We start from the raw sequence: 23,363 nt of genomic DNA, 5'->3' as shown, positions 1-23,363 counted from the left end.
TATGTAATTCCAAGGAATTTGAAAAATAAGATAGCTGTTTTTCAGCTGTCTATGAATAAGCAGAAATAAAGTCCTTAGAAGTTAATGACACACTGTATTTCTTATAAACTTGAGACTAGTTGGTGCTTGGTAGTGAATAAACAGAATGAGCTTCTGAAATTCAAGTGTGCATGCAAACCACTGGGATCCTACTAAAGTGCAGCTCTGACTCGTAGGCCTGGGAGTGTGCATTTCTAAGAAGCTCCCCATGAGGGACCACATTTTCCATATAAAGGACCTAGTGACTAAATGAGTCAATTGAAAATAAATCAAAACCAACTATATATCAGTTTGTTTTAATAACATTTGTCTATTTTGATGCTAGATGATGGCTTAGCATTAGGTGTTAACATGTCCTTTCATCAGTTGGTTTACAAATGTTACTACTTCCTCCTTTACATTCTCCCCCATCCAAACCTAACAACATAAACCAGCTGCCTTAATAATTTCCTACAATTAAATTTCATTCTTTGGGAAGATGAAGATTATCAAAGACTCTCTTGTATTTTCCAGTTTTCTTCCCACCAGCAAAAGCAGTATTCAATTAAAAGCTTAAGTAATTTATTATCTTCTCAGAAATTGCCACTAATTTTCCATGAGTACAGAACCTCTGCATTTAGTATCTAATTACCTCTGAAGGACTGAGAAAAGAGAAAGCAGAGAACTTTCAATAGATCTCTGTTGGAGCGGACAGGAATCTTTTGTCCCTGCAACTTCCTGCCATCACTGATTGATGCATTACCCAGTTAATAGACATACATTGATCTGCAACTTAAACCTTGTTGGGGCCCAGAGTAGGCCAACCCAAAATGTGTGCCAGTGGCATATCGATTATTATGAATTAAAGTTACTTAAGAAACAGCCAACACAAGAGGGACACTCTGATCCTCCTGTCTCCCTGAAAACAGGAAATAAAGCTTTTGTGTGAAAGGTACACTCCCTTTCACTTTCACATGAAAGGATGTACCAGCCTGCATCCAGAGGTAGAAGGGACACCCTTATTGACAAAGAGAGAGAATTTGTGCCTAGAAGGGAGAAGCCTATATAAACAAACCTTGTTATTTCTTTAATTTACTACCCCAAGCCCAAACTCTGTTATATTCTTTACTAATGGGCACCCCACACCTAAATTTCTTTGTCCTCTCAATTCCTCACAAATTTATTGTTTCTTTGTCTAAAAAGTACAAAAAGCTGCCCACTTTGGCCACTTCTTAGATCCTATTTCTGTGGGACATCCCTGTGCATAAATTAAAATTTCTTTTTCTCATGTTAATCTGTCTTGTGTAAATTTTATTGTTAATCCAGTCACAAGAACTCAAGAGGTTAGAGGGGAAAATTTCCCCCTCTCCAACATTCTGTATCATTTAAAAAAAAAAGTTATTGAAGTATAGTTGATTTACAATGTTGTGTTAATTTCTGCTGTACAGCAAAATGACTCAGTTATACATATATATTCTTTTTCATATTCTTTTCCATTCTGGTTTATCACAGAATATTGAATATAGTTCCCTGATATCCTGTATCATTTGAACCCACAATATGGCCTTATGGCAAGAGCATGCACTGTGGAATCAGACAGTCCAGTGTTTGAGTTCAGACTCTCCAACTGATTGGTACTTAGAACTTGGATAAATACATTTAGCTCCTTAAGTCTCAATTTTCTCATCAGCAGAATAAAAGGTCAAACTTCTGAGGGCATTTTTTAATGGTGGTTAAATGATGTAACATGTGTAGAGCATTTCGCACTGTGTCTGGAATATAATAATTGTTCTTAAAATATTAGCTATAATTATCATTAGAAAGCCTAGATTAAGAAGGTCTCATGGAAGAGAGGAAAAAAATCATAAATTATATCAAGACCATAACCACTAATGAGAAAATTAGGCTCTCTCTGGAGATAGTACTTTAAAACTGTCAGTCCACTTGGGAGTGGAAACATTTCTTCTAAAAGAAAAAGACGAGTCAGATGGGTACTGCAGTAAATTGATGTGTGTGGAACCTCACTGGGAAAGATTTATATGACTCCTCGGCCAGTCAGAACTAAGAGGGAAATTCAGCCTCTTGCCCTTCCTCATTTATCAGATCCCTGCAGCCTTCACTTCCTTTCTTTCTTTTTTTTTTTTAAAGAAGATGTTGGGGGTAGGAGTTTATTAATTAATTTATTTATTTTTGCTGTGTTGGGTCTTCGTTTCTGTGCGAGGGCTTTCTGTAGTTGTGGCAAGTGGGGGCCACTCTTCATCACGGTGCGTGGGCCTCTCACTATCGCGGCCTCTCTTGTTGCGGAACACAGGCTCCAGATGCGTAAGCTCAGTAGTTGTGGCTCACGGGCCTAGTTGCTCCGCGGCACGTGAGATTCTCCCAGACCAGGGTTCGAACCCGTGTCCCCTGCATTAGCAGGCAGACTCTCAACCACTGCGCCACCAGGGAAGCCCTTCATTTCCTTTCTTACTCAGTTTAGAATCTGTGGTCTGTCACTTCAATTCCACATTTCCACAGTCCTCCATCCTTTTCTACCACTGCATTGGCCTGGCAGGAAACCCAACTCCTACTTGGGTGCAAGGAAGCCAACTGCTTGTGCTCCTTGCACCCCAATTACTGTGGCAGATCAGCCACAGAAAAAGTCTCCCAGCCCTATGGATGGGGCCATGAATCATTCACGAGCTCCAGCCTCCTGGGTCTTCAGTGCCACCCAGCCTTCATCCCATGCTTCTCTGGGTGATCTTGTATTACATTGTCCACAAAAGCAACGTCAAACCTTCTCCAGTCTTATCAAACATGTGCTCCTTGTTACTCTGCAGCTGGCCTCATTTCCTACTTCAGATGATAGTAGAAGTCTCCAGACAAGAGCTTTCTTAGTATTTCCTGCCACCCTATTCAAAACTTAACCTGGTTTTGGATTCATTCTTTCTTCCCTTCTCCCTTTTAAAGGAAGATGTGTTTCTCCTTTCCTAGACTCATCCCTCTACGTATTCTTTGCAACTTGTCCCCTTTCATCTTCAGAGATTGGCTCTTTTCTCTCTCTTTCTACTGCCTTCCTTTCAGCATGCGGGAATCTCTCTCATCTTAAAAACAAAAATACAGGGGCTTCCCTGGTGGCGCAGTGGTTGAGAATCTGCCTGCTAATGCAGGGAACACGTGTTTGAGCCCTGGTCTGGGAGGATCCCACGTGCCGCGGAGCAACTAGGCCCGTGAGCCACAACTACTGAGCCTGCGCGTCTGGAGCCTGTGCTCCGCAACAAGAGAGGCCGCGATAGTGAGAGGCCCGCACACCACGATGAAGAGTGGCCCCCGCTTGCCACAACTAGAGAAAGTCCTCGCACAGAAATGAAGACCCAACACAGCAAAAATAAATTAATTAATTAATTAATAAACTCCTACCCCCAACACCTTCAAAAAAAAAATACAGCAAACCTTCCAAAGGTAATTATAATTATAGATCATAGTCCTGAGTCCTTTTCTTGCTTTCCTCTTCTCCAGCTTCCTACTCCCAATATTGCAACCTCCTTCCATTGCTGTTAAGTTTGGATTCCTCTTGTAGCTACATTTTGCTTTTTGCTGGTTGTAACAACAGACACTCTTTCTGATCTTTGACAGTCTCCCCTCTGTATTAGTTTCCTATTGCTGTGGAAGTAAATTACCACAAACAAAGTGTGCTAAAACAACACTCATGTATTAGCTCATAGTTTCACGGGTTAGAAGTCCAACATGGGTCTCACATGGCAAAATCAAGATGTCAATAGAGACGCATTCTTTACTGAAGGCTTGGGATAGAGTCTGCTTCTAAGCTCGTTCAGGTGCTTGGCCCAAGGTCCTCATTTCCTTGCTGGTTGTCAGATGGGGCTGCCCTTACCTTTTAGATGCCTCTCTTCAGTCCTGCTACATGGGGCCCTGCATCTCAGCACAAGCAATGGTACTTAAATTCTCCACATTTAGAATCTTCTTCTCTTTTTAAGGACTTACGTGATTACATTGGGCCCACCCAGATAATCCAGGACAATCTCCCTATCTTAAGGTAATTAATTAGTCATCTTAATTGCATCTGCAAAGTCCCTTCACAGCAGTACCTAAATTACTTTGATATTTGATTGGATAACCAGGGGACAGGAATCTTGGGGCAGGTAGCTGGGGTGGGGGACACCTTTTTAGCATTCTGCCTATCACATCCTCCTTTTATAAATGCATTTCAGTACAGTAAGTTATTTGTGCAAAATACAGCAAAAACACCAATATTAGCAGCCAATTTAACCTCAGATAATAGTGTGAGAGAATTTTCAGATAATAATGTGAAATGACAAAGGGAATTAATATTTCCACGTTAATGTCCTCTTTGCAAGTTCAAAACTGTCCACTGAGCACTTAGCTTCCTTCCCAGATGGCACATCAGCCATGCAATCTGTCATACATGTGGCTTACAGTCACATCTATGATAGGTGCCATCCTGTACAACATCTGCTCTTATGGAAATCATAGATTTTGCTATTTTTAAGCTTATAGTGACACAATACTACAATGCTTACCATAAGCAATTTCCAAGGAACACTAAAAACATCAAATTACTAAAATTTATTGAGGAAAAATTTAAGAGACATTATAGCAGATAAACTCCTTCCGAAGAGACAGCTAAAGTTATTACATTTTGAAAGGAAATGTTTCAAATAATGTTTTTAAAGAGGAGAAAATATCTCCTTTCTTGTGATGGGCTATAGCCTCATGGATCTCAAATTTCTCTTTCAGTAGTTTAAATTTCAGTCTAGTAACTGTGACATGCTTAGAGTATTTTATGACTATTAATGATGCTTTAGAGTATTAATTTTATTTTAACTTTGTTATTTCAAGGGCTTGCTCCACGCATTAAGTAATCCATCTTTTTAACTACACTTTTTTTTTTTTTAGGATTACATAAGAAACACATGTTCAATGTAGAATATTTGGAGAAAATAAAAAGCAGAGGAAAATAAAAATCAGTAGGCAACTATTTTTTAACCTATCCTGGAGCATTCTTTTCACATTTTTAAAGTCAGCAAATAGTTGTAGATTTATAGTAGTTCATTTTAAATTCACTTTGGGGGAACACAGTTATAGGTATCCCAGATGGTGCTACATGGCTCTTCTTTGAATTAATTGGGTGTGCTCCTGGAAGGAACATGTTTATGAATTGCCCACTGGAAATTTAGACTAACACACTATTGTAGGAAAAGACGATTGTATCAATACCAGAATCTTCTACTGACTGGCTTTATACATTTAAGACAATCACATTTCTTTAGATCTCTTTACATCTAATTTCTCTCACTATAAATTAAAGGGGCAGGTCCAGATGATACTTTAGTTGAGTTCTAAGGTTTCATTATTCTATAAATATCCATTTTTTCAAGTACATTTGCATCTAAAACCTAGGAAAAGAAAGTATACCTTTTTGTGCCATTGCTACAACAAAGAGATTTATATCCAATCAGGTTTGTATGTTTGTGCCAGACTTCAAAAGAATAAACCTAGTTTGTACTACCTGATAAGATTGACTGTCTGATAAAAAAGACTAATTTCATTTCACACTGAAATGAAATTAGTCTTCCAGCATTGAATTTCCATTTTACGGATGACAGATCTGAAGCCCAGAAAGGCTAGGTCACATGGCTTGAAATAGAAATGCCTCTTAGGAGCACTGGCACAGATAGTTTGTGAGGAAAATGACAGAAAAATAAAAAAAGAAACTTCCTGTACCATTTTTTCAAAGTTATTCTTCATATACATACAGGGTGCCAGAAGCTGGTCGCAAATTTTTCTAAAACTTGCATATAATTTATACGAACCCAAGGGATGTAACAGGATAATGTAATTTGAAATTGCTATATAGAGAGGGAGAAAATCTCAACTCCAAGACTGAAGCCAATTTTTTTGTGTGGCTTTAGACAAGTCAGTTAACCTTTCTGTGCTTCATTTTCTTCCTCTTTATTATTGCAATAATATTATCCTCCATAATCTACATCATGGGGCTGTTGTGAAGATTAAATGAGAACATGCATGGGAAGTTTTGGAAAAAAAAATAAGATGATCATGATGTTCTAGCTGAAAAGGGAAAGAGAAGGAGAAAAAGAAGGAATGGATGAGGGAGACACTAAGGCTCAATTTCCTCATCTACACCATGAAAAGTCTGAATTTAGTTTTTTTTGTTGTTGTTTTTGTTTTTTGGGGTTGTTTTGTTTTGTTTTTTTGCAAGGACAAGAAAGTGCTTTATTTATTTACAGTAACAACAAAAATTTGTAACATAATTATCTTTCCTCAAAACAGATATCCCTACAAAATACACAGAGGCCAAATTCTCAGCTGATGTAGAATTCCATGTAAAAATGAACTATACTGTGTTTCATTTGTTGTCATTATGGGACATTTTTAGAGCATTGATTTACTGAATCTAAGTGTGTAATATAATATAAACAGACTTATGTAACTTCCTGAAAGGCATAAATTGTTGATATTGACATGAATTATTTGTTATACACTCATTTTTGCATTCTTAGTGGTCTGAAACTATTGCATTCGAAATTCAAGCACACAAACCACGGAAGGAAGGAAGGAAAGAAGGAAGGGAGGGAGGGAGGAAAAAAGGAAGGGAGAAAGAAAGAAGAGAAAAAGAAAAAAAAAACCCTCATAAGCTCAGCAATCAGAATTCATTCTCTTTGACATATGAAACTTGTACCCCAGTAACCCCTTTTCATGTCTATCATGACCTAATTTAGATGTTTTCATATATATTTTGCTTTCATATTTTCTCTTTCGATGTCATAATCAAGTACAGATCTAAGTAAAAGACATACTTTTACTTTTCATTTCTTGCCAAAAAGAACATACTTCAGAAACATACTCCATAGTAGAATCTTCATGCTCATCTACAGGTGTCCAAGGCTTTGTAATTGCTCACCAGAAGTTTGTTAGTTTTTCAATTAACATAAGCAACCTAAAATATTTATAAGAATTATCAAAAATACAAGGTTGTATTGAAATTCAATTACTGGTGTGCTGGGCTATGTATTAGTTTAGCTGTATTAATTCCAAAAATCAGTTTTATTGTAATTCTATTAATTTTTGTCTTCCAGTTTTAGAGATATAATTGATATACAGCACTGTATAAGTTTAAGGTGTACAGCATAATGATTTGACTTACATGCATCATGGAATTATGACCTAAATACGTTTAGTGAGCATCCATCATCTCATGGATATAAAATTAAAGTAGAAAAAATATTTTTCCTTGTGACGAGAACTCTTAGGGTTTACTCTCTTAACAACTTCCATATGTAATCTACAGCAGTGTTAATTATATTTATCGTGTTGTACATTATATCCCTAATACTCCTTCATCTTATAACTGGAAGTTTGTATATTTTGACCACTTTCAGCCAATTCTCCCTAATCCCACCCCGCCCCTCAGTAAACACAAATCTGATATCTTTTTCTATGAGTTCTGTTTGTTTTTCAAGTATAAATGACCTACAACACTATGTTAGTTCCTGGTACACAACATAGAAATTCAGTGTTTCTACACATTTCAAAACAAGAACCGTGATAATCTATTTGTCATCTGCCACCATACAAAGATATTATATAGTTATGACTATATTCCCCACACTGTATAATTCATACCTGTGGCTCACTTATTTCATAACTGGAAGTTTGTATCTCTTCATCTCTCTCACCTATTTCTTACCTCCCTCCACAGCCCTCCCTCTGGAAACCACATGTTTTTTCTCTGTATCTATGATTCTATTACTATTTAGTTATATTTGTTCATTTGTTGAGTTTTTTAATTCCACATATAAGTGAAAAATTACAGTATTTGTCCTTCTCTGTCCTGGAGAATGTTCCATGTACACTTGAAAAGAATGTGTATTCTTATATAAAATAGATAAGCAATGAGGACCTACTGTATAGCACAGGGAACTATATTCAATATCTTGTAATAACCTATAATGGAAAAGAATCTGAAAGAATATATATATATATATGTGTGTGTGTGTGTGTGTGTGTGTGAATCACTTTGCTGTACACCTGAAACATTGTAAATCAACTATCCTTCAATTTAAAAAATAAAATAAAATTAAAATTTGCAAAAATTTTAAAAAAGAATGTGTATTCTGCTGCCTTTGTATGGAATGTTATATATAGACCTATTAAGTTTATCTGGTCTAATGTGTCATTTAAGACCAATGTTTCCTTACTGACTTTCTGTCTGGATGATCTGTCCATTATTGTAAGTGGGGTGTTAAAAGTCTCCTACTATTATTGTGTTACTGTCAATTTCTCCCTTTATGTCTGTTAATCTTTGCTTTATGTGTTTAGGTGCTCCTATGTTGGGTATGTATATATTTACAACTGCTATAACTTCTTGTATTTATCCCTTGATCATTATGTAATGACCTTTTTTGTCTCTTGTTACAGTTTTGTTTTAAAGTCTGTTTTGTCTAAGTATTGCTGTACTGGCTTTCTTTTCATTTCATTTGCATGGAATATCTTTTTCCATCCCCTCACTTCCAGTCTGTGTGTATCTTTAGATATGAAGGGAGTCCCTTGTAAGCAGCATATATTTTGGTCTTGTTTTTGTATCAATTCTATATCTTTTGATTGGAGTATTTATAAATAAATATAAAATACACTTATTTTTTTACATTTTATACTTTATAAATATAAATACTTATATTTAAAGTAATTATTGATAGATATGTACTTATTGCCATTTTGTTCATTGTTTGGGGGTTGTTTTGTAGGGGTTTTGGTTCCGTTCCTTTTTTTTTTTGATCTCTTGTGATTTGATGACTCCTTTAACATTATCTTTGAATTACTTTATCTTTTTTGTGCATGTATCGATTATAGATTTTTGGTTTGTGGTTAACCAAACCACATGAGGTTTATATGTAGCAATCTATATATCCAGATAGCTAGACAGATATGTTATTATTTTAAGTTATTGATCTCTTAAGTTTGAACACATTTTAACAACCCTGCATTTTTACTCCCCCTCCCAAGTTTACTGCTTTTGGCATCCTATTTTACATACTTTTGTTTTGAGTATCACTTAATTACTTATTGTGTATAGAGATGATTTTACTATTTTTGTCTTTTAACCTTTCTGTTACCTTTATAAGTGGTTGATCTAGTACTTTTGCTGCATATTTGCCTTTTCCAATGAGATTTTTTCCTTTTGTAATTTTCATATTCCTAGTTGTGCCCTTTCCTTTCTACTTAGAGAAGTCCCTTTAATATTCCTTGTAAAGCTGGTTTTGTGGTGCTGAAAGTTTTTAGCTATTGCTTGTCTTTTTTCTCACCTTCAAAGCTGAATAATAGCCTTGCTGGGTAGAGTATTCTTGTTTGTAGGTTTTTCCCTTCATCACTTTAAATATGTTGTGTCATTCCCTTCTGGCCTGCAGAGCTTCTGCTGAAAAGTCAGCTGATAGCCTCCTGGGAGTGGCCTTGTGGGTAACTTTTTGCTTTTCCTTTGCTGCTTTTAATATTCTCTCTTAATCTTTAATTTTTGCCATTTTAATTACAGTGTGTTTTGGTGTGGTCCTCTTTGGGTTGATCCTGTTTGGGACTCTCTATGCTTCCTAGACCTGGATGTCTGTTTCCTTCCCCAGGTTAGGAACGTTTTCAGCTATTATGTCTTCACATATGTTCTCTGCCCATTTCTCTCTTCTCCTTTTGGGACCCCAATAATGCAAATGTTAGTATACTTGATGTCTCAGAAGTCTCTTAAACTGTTATTTTTTTAAATTCTTTTTTCTTTTTCCCTTTCAGCTTGAATGATTTCTACTACTCTTTCAGTTTGCTGAACATTCCTCTGTATCATCTACTCTACTGTTGATACCTTTTAGTGTATTTTTAATTCTAATTGTTGTGTTTTTCATCTCTATTTTGTCCTTTGTATATTCTAACTCTTTGTTAAACTTCTCACTCTGTTCATCCAATGTTCTCCCAAGTTCTTTGATTATCATTGTGATCATTACCTTGAACTTTTTTTTTTGTTTGTTTGCGGTACGCGGGCCTCTCACTGTTGTGGCCTCTCCCATTGCAGAACACAGGCTCTGAACGTGCAGGCTCAGCAGCCATGGCTCACGGGTCCAGCCGCTCCATGGCATGTGGGATCTTCCCGGACCGGGGCACGAACCCGTGTCCCCTTGCATCGGCAGGCGGACTCTCAACCACTGCACCACCAGGGAAGCCCTACCTTGAACTTTTTATTGGATATATTATTTCCACTTCACTTAGTTCTTCTCAGATTTTATCTTGTTCCTTTGTCTGGAACATATTCCTCTGTTGCCTCATTTTGCTCTGTTTTTATTTCTATGTATTTTGTAGGTTGGTTATATTTCCCAGTTTTGGAGAAGTGGACTTATGTAGGAAATATCCTATGAGGACCAATAGCACATTCCTCTCTGATCATCAGAGTATATGCTCCAGGGGTACCCTCTATGTGGGTGGCGTGGGTCATTCTGTTGTGACAGGCTGTCTACTGTGGCTGGCTCCCAGTGCAGTTGGTTGCCAGGCCCTGCCTTGTGTAGAGGCTGCCAGCTGCTGGTGGGTGGCTGGGTCCTCTCTGCCTGGCTGTAAGGACTTAGTGGTCCTGGGGTTGGCATTCACCTACTTGTGGGTTGGGCTGTGGCCCAGGGGGTCCCAGGCTTGGTGTCTGCCCGCTGGTGGGTGAGATTCAGCCCTGGGTCTAGTGCTGACCCATTGGTTGACAGAGCTGGGTCCTGGGGTCTCTGGCTGAGAGGCCTGGGGCTCCCAGAGTTTGTGTTCACCCACTGGTGGGTGAGGCTGGGTCCGATGGCTGGCTGTGGGGTCCCAGGGGTCCTGGGGCGAGTGCTATCCAACTGGTGGGTGAGACCATGTCTTGGGCCCTCTGATGAGAGGGACTGAGTCCTGGGGCAGCTGACATCTCAGGGGGTCTTATGGCAGCTGACCTGCTGGTAGGTGGGGCTGGGTCCCTTCCCAGCTAGCTGCTTGGCCTGGGGCATCCCAGGACTTGTGCCAACCGACTGGTGGACAGGACAGGTCCTGCTGATAAGCTAGAGGAAGGATTCCAAAATGGCACTTGTTAGTACTAGTGTCTTCATTATGGTATGAGATCCCAAAACTGTCTGCTGCCCATGTGTATGTCCCCTCAGTGAGTCCCAGCTGCAACTTGCCTCTCTGGGAGGCTCTCCCAAATCAGCAAGTGGTTATGACCCATGCTCTTTTCACATTACTGCTTCTGTCCAGGGTCCCATAGTGTGTGAGATTTTACGTGTGTCCTTTATGAGTGGAGTCTTTATTTCCCACAGTCCTCTGGCTCTCCTGAAAGTAAGCCCCACTGACCTTCAAAGGCAAATATTCTGGGGGCTCATCATCCTGGTGAAGGATCCCTGGATGGGGTGTTCACTGTGGGGTTTGGACCCCTTGCTCCTTGGGGAGAACCTCTGCAATTATGATTATTCTCCCATTTCTGGGTCACCTGCCCAGGGGTATGGGTTTTGACTATCCCATGACTCCACTCCTCCTATCCATCTTGTTGTTTCTTCTTTATATCTTTAGTTGTAGAAGATTTTTTCTGCTAGTCTTCAGCAAAAGACATCAGTAGCTTCTCTTTAAATAGTTGTAATTTTGATGTGCACATCGAATGAGGTAAGCTCAGAACCTTCCTACTCTGCTATTTTGGCCAATCCCTGAGGAATTCTATTAAATCTATAAGTTAATTTGCGGGCCATTTTTTTCTTTACAAATTGAGTCTCCCAATTATTTTCCAGATTTTCTCTTATTCCTTCAGTAAAATGTCATAACCTTATACATTCCTTAATAGATTTATCCCATAATATTTTCTGCTATTTGTTTCTCTTGCAAATGAATCTTTTTTTCCTGTTAGCTTTATGTGTGTGTTGTAAGGGTTATTGCTGACGTTTATGAAAGTTACTGATTCTTGCATGTTTATCTTCATTGAATTCTCTTGAACTTTCATCTTACTTCTAATAGCTAACAATGTGATTCTCTTGTATATGCCTAGTAGACTTCATACACAAATAATGACAATTTTGTATTTTTTCATAGATTATTACATATCACTTTTTTTTCTTTACTTACAACCGCCAATAAAATGTTGAAGACTAGTGGTGATAATAGGCATCCTTTTCTTGTTCTTGACTTTAATGGGAGTGTTTCTAGTATTTCGCTATTAAATATGATCCTTGATTAAATATATTCCTATTAAGTCTCTCTGGTGAACACATCCTAATGTGACTCCTCACCACACACATACAATGAGTCACACCTTTGTATCATCTCCATCCCTTGAGTATGCATAGAACCTGTGACTTGCTTTTAACCAAAAGAATAAAGCAAATGAAATGGGCTGTTTCTCTCATAATTATATTATTTAAGACTGTCTTCATGGACTATGGAGATAGAGATTCTACTGCCAGCCTTGAGGAAGCAAATTTGTGAACTGTCTATGTAGAGGGCTATGTGGCAGAGAACTGCAGACAGCCTCTAGGACATGAGGGCATCTTCCAGTCTCCAGTTTCCAGCCAATAAAGAGATGAGTCCTTCAGTCATACAAACACAAGTAACTGAATTCTGCCAACTCTCTGAATTAACTTGGAAACAGATTTTCCTCTAGTCAAGCCTCTAAATGAGAATACCTTGATTGCAGCCTTGTGAGACCCTGAGAAGAGGACCCAATTAAGCTGTGCCCAGACTCCTGATCTATGGCACTTGTGAGATAATAAGTGTTTCTTCTTTTTCTCTATTTTTTAAATTGAAGTATAGTTGATTTACAATGTTGTGCTAATTTCTGCTGTACAGCAAAGTGACTCAGTTTTACACATATATACTTTTTTTTAATATTCTTTTCCATTATGTTTTATCGGAGAAGATTGGGTGTAGTTCCCTGTGCTATACAGTAGGACCTCATTGTCCATCTATTCTAAATGTAATAGTTTGCATCTACTAACCCCAAACTCCCAGTCCTTCCCTCCCCTCCCTGCTCCCCCTTGGCAACCACAGGTCTGTTCTCTATGTCTGTGAGTCTGTTTCTGTTTCGTAGATAGGTTCATTTGTGCCATATTTTAGATTCCACATATAAGTGATATTATATGGTATTTGTCTTTCCCTTTCTGACTTACTTCACTTAGTATGATAATCTCTACTTGCATTCATGTTGCTGCAAATGGCATTATTTCATTCTTTTTTATGATTGAGTAGTATTCCATTGTACACATATACACCACATCTTCTTTATCCGTTCATCTGCTGATGGGCATTTAGGTTGTTTCCATGTCTTGGCTATTGTGAATAGTGTTGCTATGAACATAGGGGTGGGTATAATTTTATCTGGGTATATGCCCAGGAGTGGGATTTCTGGATCATATGGTGGTTCTATTTTTAGTTTTTTGAGAAACCTCCATACTGTTTTCCACAGTGGCTACACTAACTTACATTCCTACCAACATTGTAGGAGGGTTCCCTTTTCTCCACACCCTCTCCGACATTTGTTATTTATAGATTTTTTAAATGATGGCCATTCTGACCAGTGTGAGGTGGTATCTCATAGTTCTGATTTGCATTTCTCTAATAACTAATGATGTTGAGCAACTTTTCATGTGCTTACTGGCCACCTGTATGTCTTCTTTGGAGAAATATCTATTTGTTGTTGTTCAGTTGTATGAACTGTATATTTTGGAGATTAAGCCCTTGTTGGTTGCATCTTTTGCAAATATTTTCTCCCATTCCATAGGTTGTCTTTTCTTTTCTTTTTTTTTTTATGGTTTCCTTCACTGTGCAAAAGCTTGTTAGTGTGATTAGGTCCCACTTGTTTACTTTTGTTTTTATTTATATTTCCTTGGGAGATTGACCTAAGAAATTGTTAGTACAATTTATGTCAGAGAATATATTGCCTATCCTCTCTTCTAGGAGTTTTATGATTTCATGTCTTATGTTTAAGTCTTTAAGCCATAGTTTATTTTTGTGCATGGTATAAGGGTGTGTTCTAACTTTGTTGATTTATATGCAGGTGTCCAACTTTCAAGCACCACTCGCTGAAGAGACTGTCTTTTTCATATTGTACATTCTTGCCTCCTTTGTCAAAGATTAACTGACCATGGGTGTGTGGGTTTATTTCTGGGCTCTCCATTCTGTTTCATTGACCTGTATGTCTGTTTTTGTGCCAACACCACACTGTTTTGATTACTGTAGCTTTGTAGTATTGTCTGAAGTCTGGGAGAGTTATGCCTCCCACAATTTTTTTCCCCCCCTCAGGACTGCTTTGGCAATTCTGGGTCCTTTGTGGTTCCATATAAGGTTTAATATTATTTGCTCTAGTTCTGTGAAAAATGTCATGGTAATTTGATAGGGATTGCATTAAATCTGTAGATTGCTTTGGGTAGTATTGCCATTTTAACAATATTAATTCTTCCAATCCAAGGACATGGGATATCTTTCTACTTTGAATCATCTTTAATTTCCTTTATTAATGTTTTATAGTTCTCAGTGTCTTTCACCTGAAAGACTTTCACCAAGTCTTTCACCTCCTTGATCAGGTTTATTCCCAGGTATTTAATTAATTAATTTATTTTTTGGTGCAATTTTAAAAGGTATTATTTTTTCACATTCCCTTTCTGATCTTTCATTGTTAGTGTAAAGAGATGCAACCAATTTCTGAATGTTAATCTTGTATCCTGCTTCTTTGTTGAATTCATTTATTAGATCTAGTAGTTTTTGTGTGGAGTCCTTAGGATTTTCTTTATATAGTATCATGTCATCTGCATATAGTAACAATTTTTACCTCCTCTCTTCCAATTTGGATACATTCCATTTCTTTTTCTTGTATGATTGCTGTGGCAAGGACTTCCAATACTATGTTGAATGGAAGTGGTGAGAGTGGGCATTCTTGTCTTGTTCCAGATTTTAGTGGGAAGGTTTCAGCTTTCCATCATTGAGTATTATATTGGCTATGGGTTTGTCATAAATGGCTTTTATTATGTTGAGATATGTTTCCTCTATACCCACTTTGGTAAGAATTTCTATCATGAATGGATGTTGAATTTTGTCAAATGCTTTCTTGAAGTTGCTAAATTTAGATAAAAGGAAATCCTGCTGTTTACAACAGCATGGCTGGACCTTGAGGATAATATGCTAAGTGAAATAAGTCAGATGCAGAGAATCATGGTGTGTGATCAGCTTGTGCTCAATTCCCTGATTAGCTGATGTCTTGGAATCTCAATTTTCAGTTTTCTGGTTCTAACCAGTCTGGGGGCTGCATGCTAGAGGCATAATGATGCAAGTAACTTCTGGTTAACTTACAATTGACCTGGTGGGGGGTTTAGTATCTTCAGAACAATTTAGGAATGTGCTTCAGACTTATCTTTACCTTTGAAACAGAACTAGGAGTCTTTGTGACTGAGTTATTATGTTTAACTGTTTAAGTTACAGCCATAACTGCTTAAGTTATGGCTACTCTCCTGCCTGAATCTCCTATCTTTGTTTCTGCATTCTTTGCTTCCCCAAACATTAACTGCTAAGGCCTATTCTTTGTTCTACATGGAGGGCCTAGGAGGTCATGGTGTATTTCTACAGCTGCTTTTCCCAATCAACAATTAGCAGGGACACAGAGGATTCTGTCACCGGGAAGGTCCCACAGGGTCTTTCTCAGTTTCAATGTGGGAATTACATGTTCTTTAAAGGCTTAATAGAAACATTTTTTGTTTGCAATTTTCTTCCCAAAATTAATTGATGAATTTGTGTGTCTGCTTGGTTTTGATGATTTGAGCTATCATTTATTATTGGTTTATAATTTTATTATATTGGAATTTATTGACATGTTACTTTTAGCTTTCCCCATGGTCAATTTTGTGATGGTCCTGTATATAGTTGAGATGTATCTTTTCTATATCTTGGATTCAAAGTTCTATTTATACATATTTACCAGCTCCTTAAATGTGATAGTCAAATCCAATAAATCCTTGCTTTTTCTTTTGCCTACTATATCTACTGATTTTTCAGAGAGAGCCAGATAATTTAAAAATCATTTTGATTACTCTGTATGCAGTGTGCAATTTTTTCAATTGTAAGTTACCTCAAATCCTTTAGATTTAGAAACAAATCTATAGAATGTAGTCTTCTGTGAGTTTAAATGAGGACTGGAGGCTTTCACTCCCCTTTTCCATAGTTCATAGATTACTTTGCAACCAAACGTGCTTCTATATGTTCTTCCAACAACACCAGAGTGATATCTAAGGAGTCAATGCTGTACCAATCAGAAAATGACTAAGGAAATATTAGTTGGTCAACCTCAGCCTTTTTCTTCCCTTAAAAATATGGATACACTGAAATTTGTATAAACTGCCACTACTGAAAAAGAATACCTCATTTAGAATGTAATGAAGGTCAAACATCTGTCTGCCTTACTCTCTTTTAATTATGGGCAGTGCCATACCTTTATGGGTATAGGCATTTAAATGTGCCACACACACACTGTGGGTTTAACCCCTATGGGAGCAACACTTTAATTATTTTTGCTGAAAAAAGAAAAATAATACCTGGATTTCATATTACAAACATGAAAAATGACTACCTCACACCAGTCTATAGACGCATCAGGGTTGTTGCAGAGTTTCCTGTAAAAGCATTTCACATCTTGATTCTTCACTTCTGGACCAAAGAGTTCCTGTACGGTTGCATAAAACTTGTCATAATCAATTGCATCTGCATTGTAACAAAATACAAGAACATTGTCATAAAATTCAAAGAAATATATTGCATTTTTCAGCTGCTTTTTTCCCATTTTCTAATCTATTTCATTATTTCAACCTATAAAAACCATATTCTTCTAAAGTTTAAAGATCTTTTCATGGGAACATAACTAGGCTCTTGGCTAGAATATTACTTAGAAGAAAATATTTTACTTTGGTGTTTAGTATCTCCTCCATAGATTTTGTCTCAATTATTTTAGGCATTTTGTTCAGGAATACAAAGATAAGAAAGTGAATTACTTCTTTCCTATTGGGAAAAGGTTTTACTAACAGGAGTGTTTGCTAGAGCTAATCTTGAGTGGAAGATAGAAGTGAGCAAAGAGCAATTTTTTTTTTTGTTTTTTTTTCTTGCCAAAATTTTATTATTTTATTTTTTACATGATGTCTTTAATTCATCTCAGCATATTTTTACATATGATGTAAAGTAAGGGTGTTTCATTTTGGATTTTCTAAGAAGCAGACCCCAAGACAGATGCAGAATTGCAAGAGATTTATTGGGGGGAAACTCCTATGAAAAAGGAAGAATGGGAGCAGGAGTAAATGATGAGAGACTTCAGATCATAATAGAGTTCTGATACATATTAAGGGAAAGATAGGTGAATTCATTCAACCCATGAAAGACAGGTCTCCATACCAGTTTTCAACAGGACTCCCAAAGACCCTGAGCCTTCACTTGCCCCTTACTCCCTCTTAGGTCTCAGCAAAGGTATTGTTACTGGAAGTGGTATGGTAAGAACATACCTGCAGGTTCCTTGGTTCCTAGGATTCTCCTGACCCTACACCCTTGTAATTCATCATTTTCCACACTTCATCTAGATCCTTTCAATGCAGAGCCCATTCAATAAAGTTCTTCGTATCTACCGTCATTGTTTGGGTACCTTCCATCTTTCTCTTTACCATTTGCAGTTGTACTGTAATCTTTGAAAGGCTCCAATCTCTTTTGCACTATCTATCTCTTCTAAAATCTCTCCCCTTGAAATAATTTTTATTAATGTCAAATTTCCTAAAGCTTTGGATAATATCCGACTTTGCCTGACTTTTTATCACTAGCTGCCATGCTGCCATACGCTAGACAGAGTAAAAAAAATCTGGACTCTAGCTTTGTCAATTATTGATTTTTTGTGAGCCACACTAGTAACTTAATATCTCTGACTTTCCACTTTCCCATCTATTATATGGGCAAAATTAAAATCACTACAAAGAACAATTGTTGATTGATTCTTTGACACTGTAAACAGACATGCACACAAACCACACCATTGACTGAATATTGATTTTGAAAAATTTTGTGATTCACTGGGGTATAGCTATTGAGTCTCAGGACCAGAAGGAGTTAGACACAAATATGCATTAAGGAACTGTTATGTGTCAGAACTGAGCTAGACAGTGGTCTTAGAATGGAAAACTAGATAGACAAGACCCCTTCCTCTGTAGTTTACATTCTAGTGGGACCATAATTCTTGGGGAAAACAAACCATTCAATCTTGGTCATATTAAGTTTGATATTCATATGAGAGGTCCAAATAGCTTAGCTGTTTTAAATTCATACCAACTAGTACAAGATAGGTGTCTCGTTCTAAATGCCACTGGATGAGGATGATAAGACTTTCCTTTCCTGGGATGATTTTAATCCTATTGGGTAATTGACAAGAAGATTTAAGAACAATATTGTACAGATGAAATCCTGCAACGTACTTGGTATCAGTTTTGAGGTAAACAACTATTCTATTAGAAATGTTCTCTCTAGTTCTTAGCTTCCTGCCTATGGTGAGAGGTAGACATTATTGTCCTGTATTTATAAGGGAATATGAATGTATGCCAGTATTAGCAGTCTGATCAAAGTTCAGATTACATTTCTCCCTTCTCAGCCTTTCAGTTTAGTCCCTGTCATAAAGGTAATTTATCTAGCAGTACTTAGTTTTGATCAAATCTAATATATATACATATACATATAAACTATACTATAGTACATTATAGTATAATTATAATATAAAATATTATAAAACATATATCTATATGTCTATTATATATATATATGTTCTCTCTCTCTAAATATATATATATGTATGTGTGTGTGTGTATACAAACATATATACTACAGAAGAAGGAAATTTTCAGTGTGGCTTTGTAATTGCAAGCTTGTAAATGTAAGCAAGGTTAACTTGTTAATTTAGCACACCTTTAAGGCATACTTCCTGGCTTCAGACCCTGGGCTAACCCTGGGGTTACAAAACCTTCAAAACACTCACAGTTCAATGCAGGAAAGAATGGGCAGGTATTTAATACTCACATGTATATAAATTTCTGCAGCTTAAGATTAGTAGATATATTCCTTGTGATGTCAATAAAATGTGTCAAAAGTTCTAAGGATGGCTTTGCTTAGGGAAAGTTTGGAAGTTTTTATGAAGAAGTGATATTTGATTTGGGTCTTGAAAAATGAGCAAGAGCTTATAGGCACAAAAATGGGAGGAAATGCACTACACATTGCAGGGATGACACGTGCAAAATCAGAGTCGTTAAGAGTTTGCCATGCTTGGAAATGCTGAGAGATTCATGTTAGGGCAGAGGTGCATGAAGGGAACTTCCAGGAGCTGAAGCTGGAAAGGTAGGTTAAGGGATGACTGTGAATAGACCTGGATGCCAAGTTAATGTATATGGAATTTAAGGGTGAGCTAATAAGCCAGGAATGTGGCAATTCAAAACAGATTTTTAAAGGAAAATCTCCCTGCAGAAGTATACAGAAAGGAATAACTCTTGGCAAGAAGACCATTATATCAAGAGGCTGCTATAATAACCCAAGAGTGAAATACCAAAAAATAGTCAAAATTTATACCAAGACACCTGACTTAGGAGACTAGGTAGATGATGTCTCTGCTAGAAGACTGAGAGACAACACAGGCAAAGCTCAAGAAAAAAAGAGGCAAAGAAAGAATTACAAGAGGAAAAAGTAAGAAGAGAGTGGTGTGATGAGAGACACTGAAGGAGAACATTTCTAGAAACAGTGGCAGCTAACTGTTAATGTAGTAAAATGGCCAAGTAAGCTGGAAAATATAAACAAGTTATTGAATTTGGCAGGTGAATACCTAGGTAAAAAGCATTTTTTCAGCAAAGTGATGAGGGAAGCCAGACTTGAGTTGATTGAAAACAAAGTGGTGACACTATGGGGAAATTTAGTGGAGAAGCAAAGGAAAGACATACAGCTTAAAAGGAAAAGAAAGTCAAGGTCAGGACCATGGTTATAATTTTAGTTTTAATTTTAGTTTTAGAATTTTAGTTTTAGAAGACAAAGCCAGTGGAAAAGGAGGTTTTGCAGTTGTTGCAGCAAGGTGATAGCTCTGGAGGGGAAGAGGGCTGGAAGAAAGTGGAAGAAAGGACAGGTGCTGCTTCAGGTAATTTGGAAGTGGAAGAAAGGGAATTTGAGAGAATTCTTGCCTTTTGGCTTTGCTTTCACTTATGATGTTGGAAGCTTGACTGAATGGAGGTGAGTTCCTGTAGAGGATTCAGAAAAAGTGGCAAGGGTTTGGAAAATCAGTTATACAGAGAGTTAAAACAAACTGACTAGGGAAAAATGAAAGCTTATTGAGTAGTTTAGAAAGCCCAGCCAAATTCTCTGTCATCTAACAAAAGCATATCTGAAAGGTCTGAATCAGCTGTAACACTTAGGAATTGAATGACTTGAGAGATGATTTAACCGTACCTCTCATTTTTTAACAAATAAAATGGGGATATAGCAATAATGGTAGTAGTTGTCTATTAGAATTGTTATGAGAAGTAATTAAATTATATTTATTAAAGTGACTTGTAAATTCTTAAATGCTATTCAAATAATACCATTTTGGGTTTGAACACCCAAAGTCAACAGTTTCACTTATTCATGACTATACAACCTGGCATATTAAAAGGCTGGCCATGCTGACCCTTTAGCAGTTATGTGGGCCCTGCTTCTTTCCTCACAACAGCAGGATTTGTTCTGTTAGCCTTTTATTCTGCTGTTAAGCCTTGCTATTCACTGCTGTCCTCAATGCTCTGAAGCTACACACTACACCACTCCCCTTCAACCTTGACCATGGAGCTGTACTTTCAGTTCTGTGTTGGTATCTGCTGCTAATGATCCTGGCAGACAATTGTTCATTGTTTCCCTTACCTTCTCATGCTTGAAATTATTCTAGCTTAAAGACGCGGGGAGAGACCCAGAGAGTGAATCATGGTAAGGTAGAAAACTTTGCCTTACTTATAAAAGTCTTTATGATCTTTGATATCGTTAAGTAAAGAGATGGCAGGTGGCTCATGTGGCTTGCTAATGGTCACTATGCACTACTGAGAGTCCCAGGGCAATCAGTGAGCCATCAAATGGTAGATCCCACAGAAGAACGCTTAAATGTCATTTAATCCAACCCCCTAATTTTATACTTGAGTCAACTAACATTCAGAAAAATGAAAAGAGCTTCCTTAAGTCCACTTAGCTATTCAAGGACAGATTCAGAACGAGGACTTGAGGCCCCCCATTCAATGTCTTTGCTATTAAGCTATGTTGCTTCTCCATGATGGCTTAAAACTTTTCCCAGGTCTAATCAACGGACCCAACTGGACTGCCCTGTGATCACTGATCTTACCTTCTTTCTGGATAAAAAAGCCAGCTCTTTCATCTCTTTTCTGGGCTGCTATACGTTCAACCAATTTTTCAAACCCTCCCAAGGCTGTCCTGAAATTGCTAACCTGAAGTGCAAGGTTAAAATGTTTTTCTTCCCTGATATCCATAGGGACATAGGGAATCTTTTATTTCTGTCCAGAAATAACAATGTAAATTGCCAACTTAGAAAACTTTCCAGTTGTTACAATGTCTCCCTGTTACCTCAATTTTTGCCCTAGGTCTCATTCCTTTGATCTTAAAATCCCATACTGTGGGTAGGAATAAGAGTTGCTGCCACTAGGATGTTAGCAGGGAGAAACACTGACTTTGGTCTAATGCATTTCATACAGGCAAACATTTCAGTAAAAATCCTGACCTCATAATGTTACCAGTGTCATGCATATGGTCCTCATTGCATCATAATATATCTGTAACATCATCCTTCCTTCATAAGGAGGAGATTGGGATTTCTTTCCCCACAAATTGTGTGTGTGTGTGTGTGTGTGTGTATACACTGCCTAAGAGGGAAGAAAAATGGGTAAAGACCAAGTAAGGAAACTGGTGGGGATAAGTCAAAGGACAAGGGTTAGGGAGCGCAGAGAAGGCCTCATTAATAGAAAGACATCTGGGCACAGACCAGAGGGACGTAAGGTAGCAAGCCATGTGGGTAAATGGTAGAAGGGTGTTCCAAGAACAGAAGGCATAAAGTCCTGAGATCAAAGTGTGCTTCACGTATCTGAAAAACAGCAAAGAGATCATGTGACAGGGGTGATGTGAGATGGGGAAGAGAAGTGGGGAGATAAGGTCAGAGAGTCGGGGGGCAGGGAGCAGATTTGTAAGGACAGTCTATACAGTAATCCCTAATCTACTATTGAGTAGAATACTGATATGATCTGATTCACAATTGAAAAGGATTGTTTTAGCTGCTTTGTGGAGGTAAACTGAAGGAGAGAAAGAATAGAAGCAGGGAAACAAATTAGGTGGCAATTTCAATAATCCAAGTAAGAGTTAATAGTGGTTTAGATTAGGATATTAGTGATGAAGGTAGGGCTAAGATGTCAGATTGTATGAGGGTAAATATGACAGAATTTGCTGATAGATTAGATGAGAGTGTGATAGCAAGAGAAGGATCAAGAATAACTCCAGGGATTCTGGAAGGATAGAGTAGTTACTCATTTTTGGGGAGCAAGTCAGTGGGAGGAGCAGATTTTGGGGGAAGAATTAAGAGTTCAATTTGGGATGTGTTAAGTTTGAGATGTCTATTAGATAAACAATTGTGGAGATTGAATACTCAGATATAAAAGTCCAGGGTTCAGGGGAGAGCTTGAGAATCATCAACATTTAGGTGGTATTCAGAGCCACTGGACTGGATGAGATCTCCTTGAAGAAGCAAAATAACTGAGGACCAAACCCTGAGCATGCCAGTGTTCAGAGGTCAGAGTGATCAGAAAGAACCACTGACAGAGACTAAGTAGGAGTGGCCAGTGAGGTAGAAGAGCCAAGAGAAAGGAGTATTTCAGAAACCAAGAGAAGAAAGTGTTTTGAAAAGGAAGGAGACATTGGAAAGACTATCAGTTTACTCAATAAAGAAATTGCATGGGAAGAAAAAAGAAGGAAGGAGAACCTGCAGGTTAAAAGGAACTTTAAAGACACACCAACTAGTCATAGTATGTGGACTGTATTTAGATCCTGACTCAACAATCAAACTGAAAAATAATTCCAACATGTCTGAGATAATTGGAAATTGGAACACTGACTAAGATATTTGATGATACTGAGAAGTTATTGTTCATTATTTTAGATGTAATGAATATATATTATATTATATTATTGTTATGTGATATATTTTAGAGTGTGAAATAAAATTCATATTTTATGGCAAGACAAGAAAAATTTAAACATAAAATATTTCTCTGCCCTTT

The 23,363-nt window shown here is 37.4% G+C and overlaps 1 protein-coding gene across 1 annotated transcript in view; it reads right to left on the bottom strand.

Annotated features, from left to right (window-relative positions):
• WDR64 (WD repeat domain 64) overlaps nt 1-21,569 on the bottom strand; it is a 147,868-nt gene extending 126,299 nt beyond the window's left edge. The window contains exons 1-2 of the mRNA XM_067715031.1: nt 21,425-21,569; nt 16,634-16,764 (exon numbers count right to left, since the gene is read on the bottom strand). Coding sequence (XP_067571132.1) covers nt 16,634-16,764; nt 21,425-21,569 — 276 coding nt within the window. The remainder of the gene's footprint in view (nt 1-16,633; nt 16,765-21,424) is intronic.
• Between the last annotated feature and the right edge of the window lie 1,794 nt (nt 21,570-23,363).

The sequence above is a fragment of the Pseudorca crassidens genome, chromosome 2 (genome assembly GCF_039906515.1).
Source record: "Pseudorca crassidens isolate mPseCra1 chromosome 2, mPseCra1.hap1, whole genome shotgun sequence".
NCBI classification, from domain to species: Eukaryota; Metazoa; Chordata; class Mammalia; order Artiodactyla; family Delphinidae; genus Pseudorca; species Pseudorca crassidens.
The sequence above is the reverse complement of the archived record's forward strand: the minus strand, read 5'-3'. Positions and strand labels throughout refer to the sequence as shown.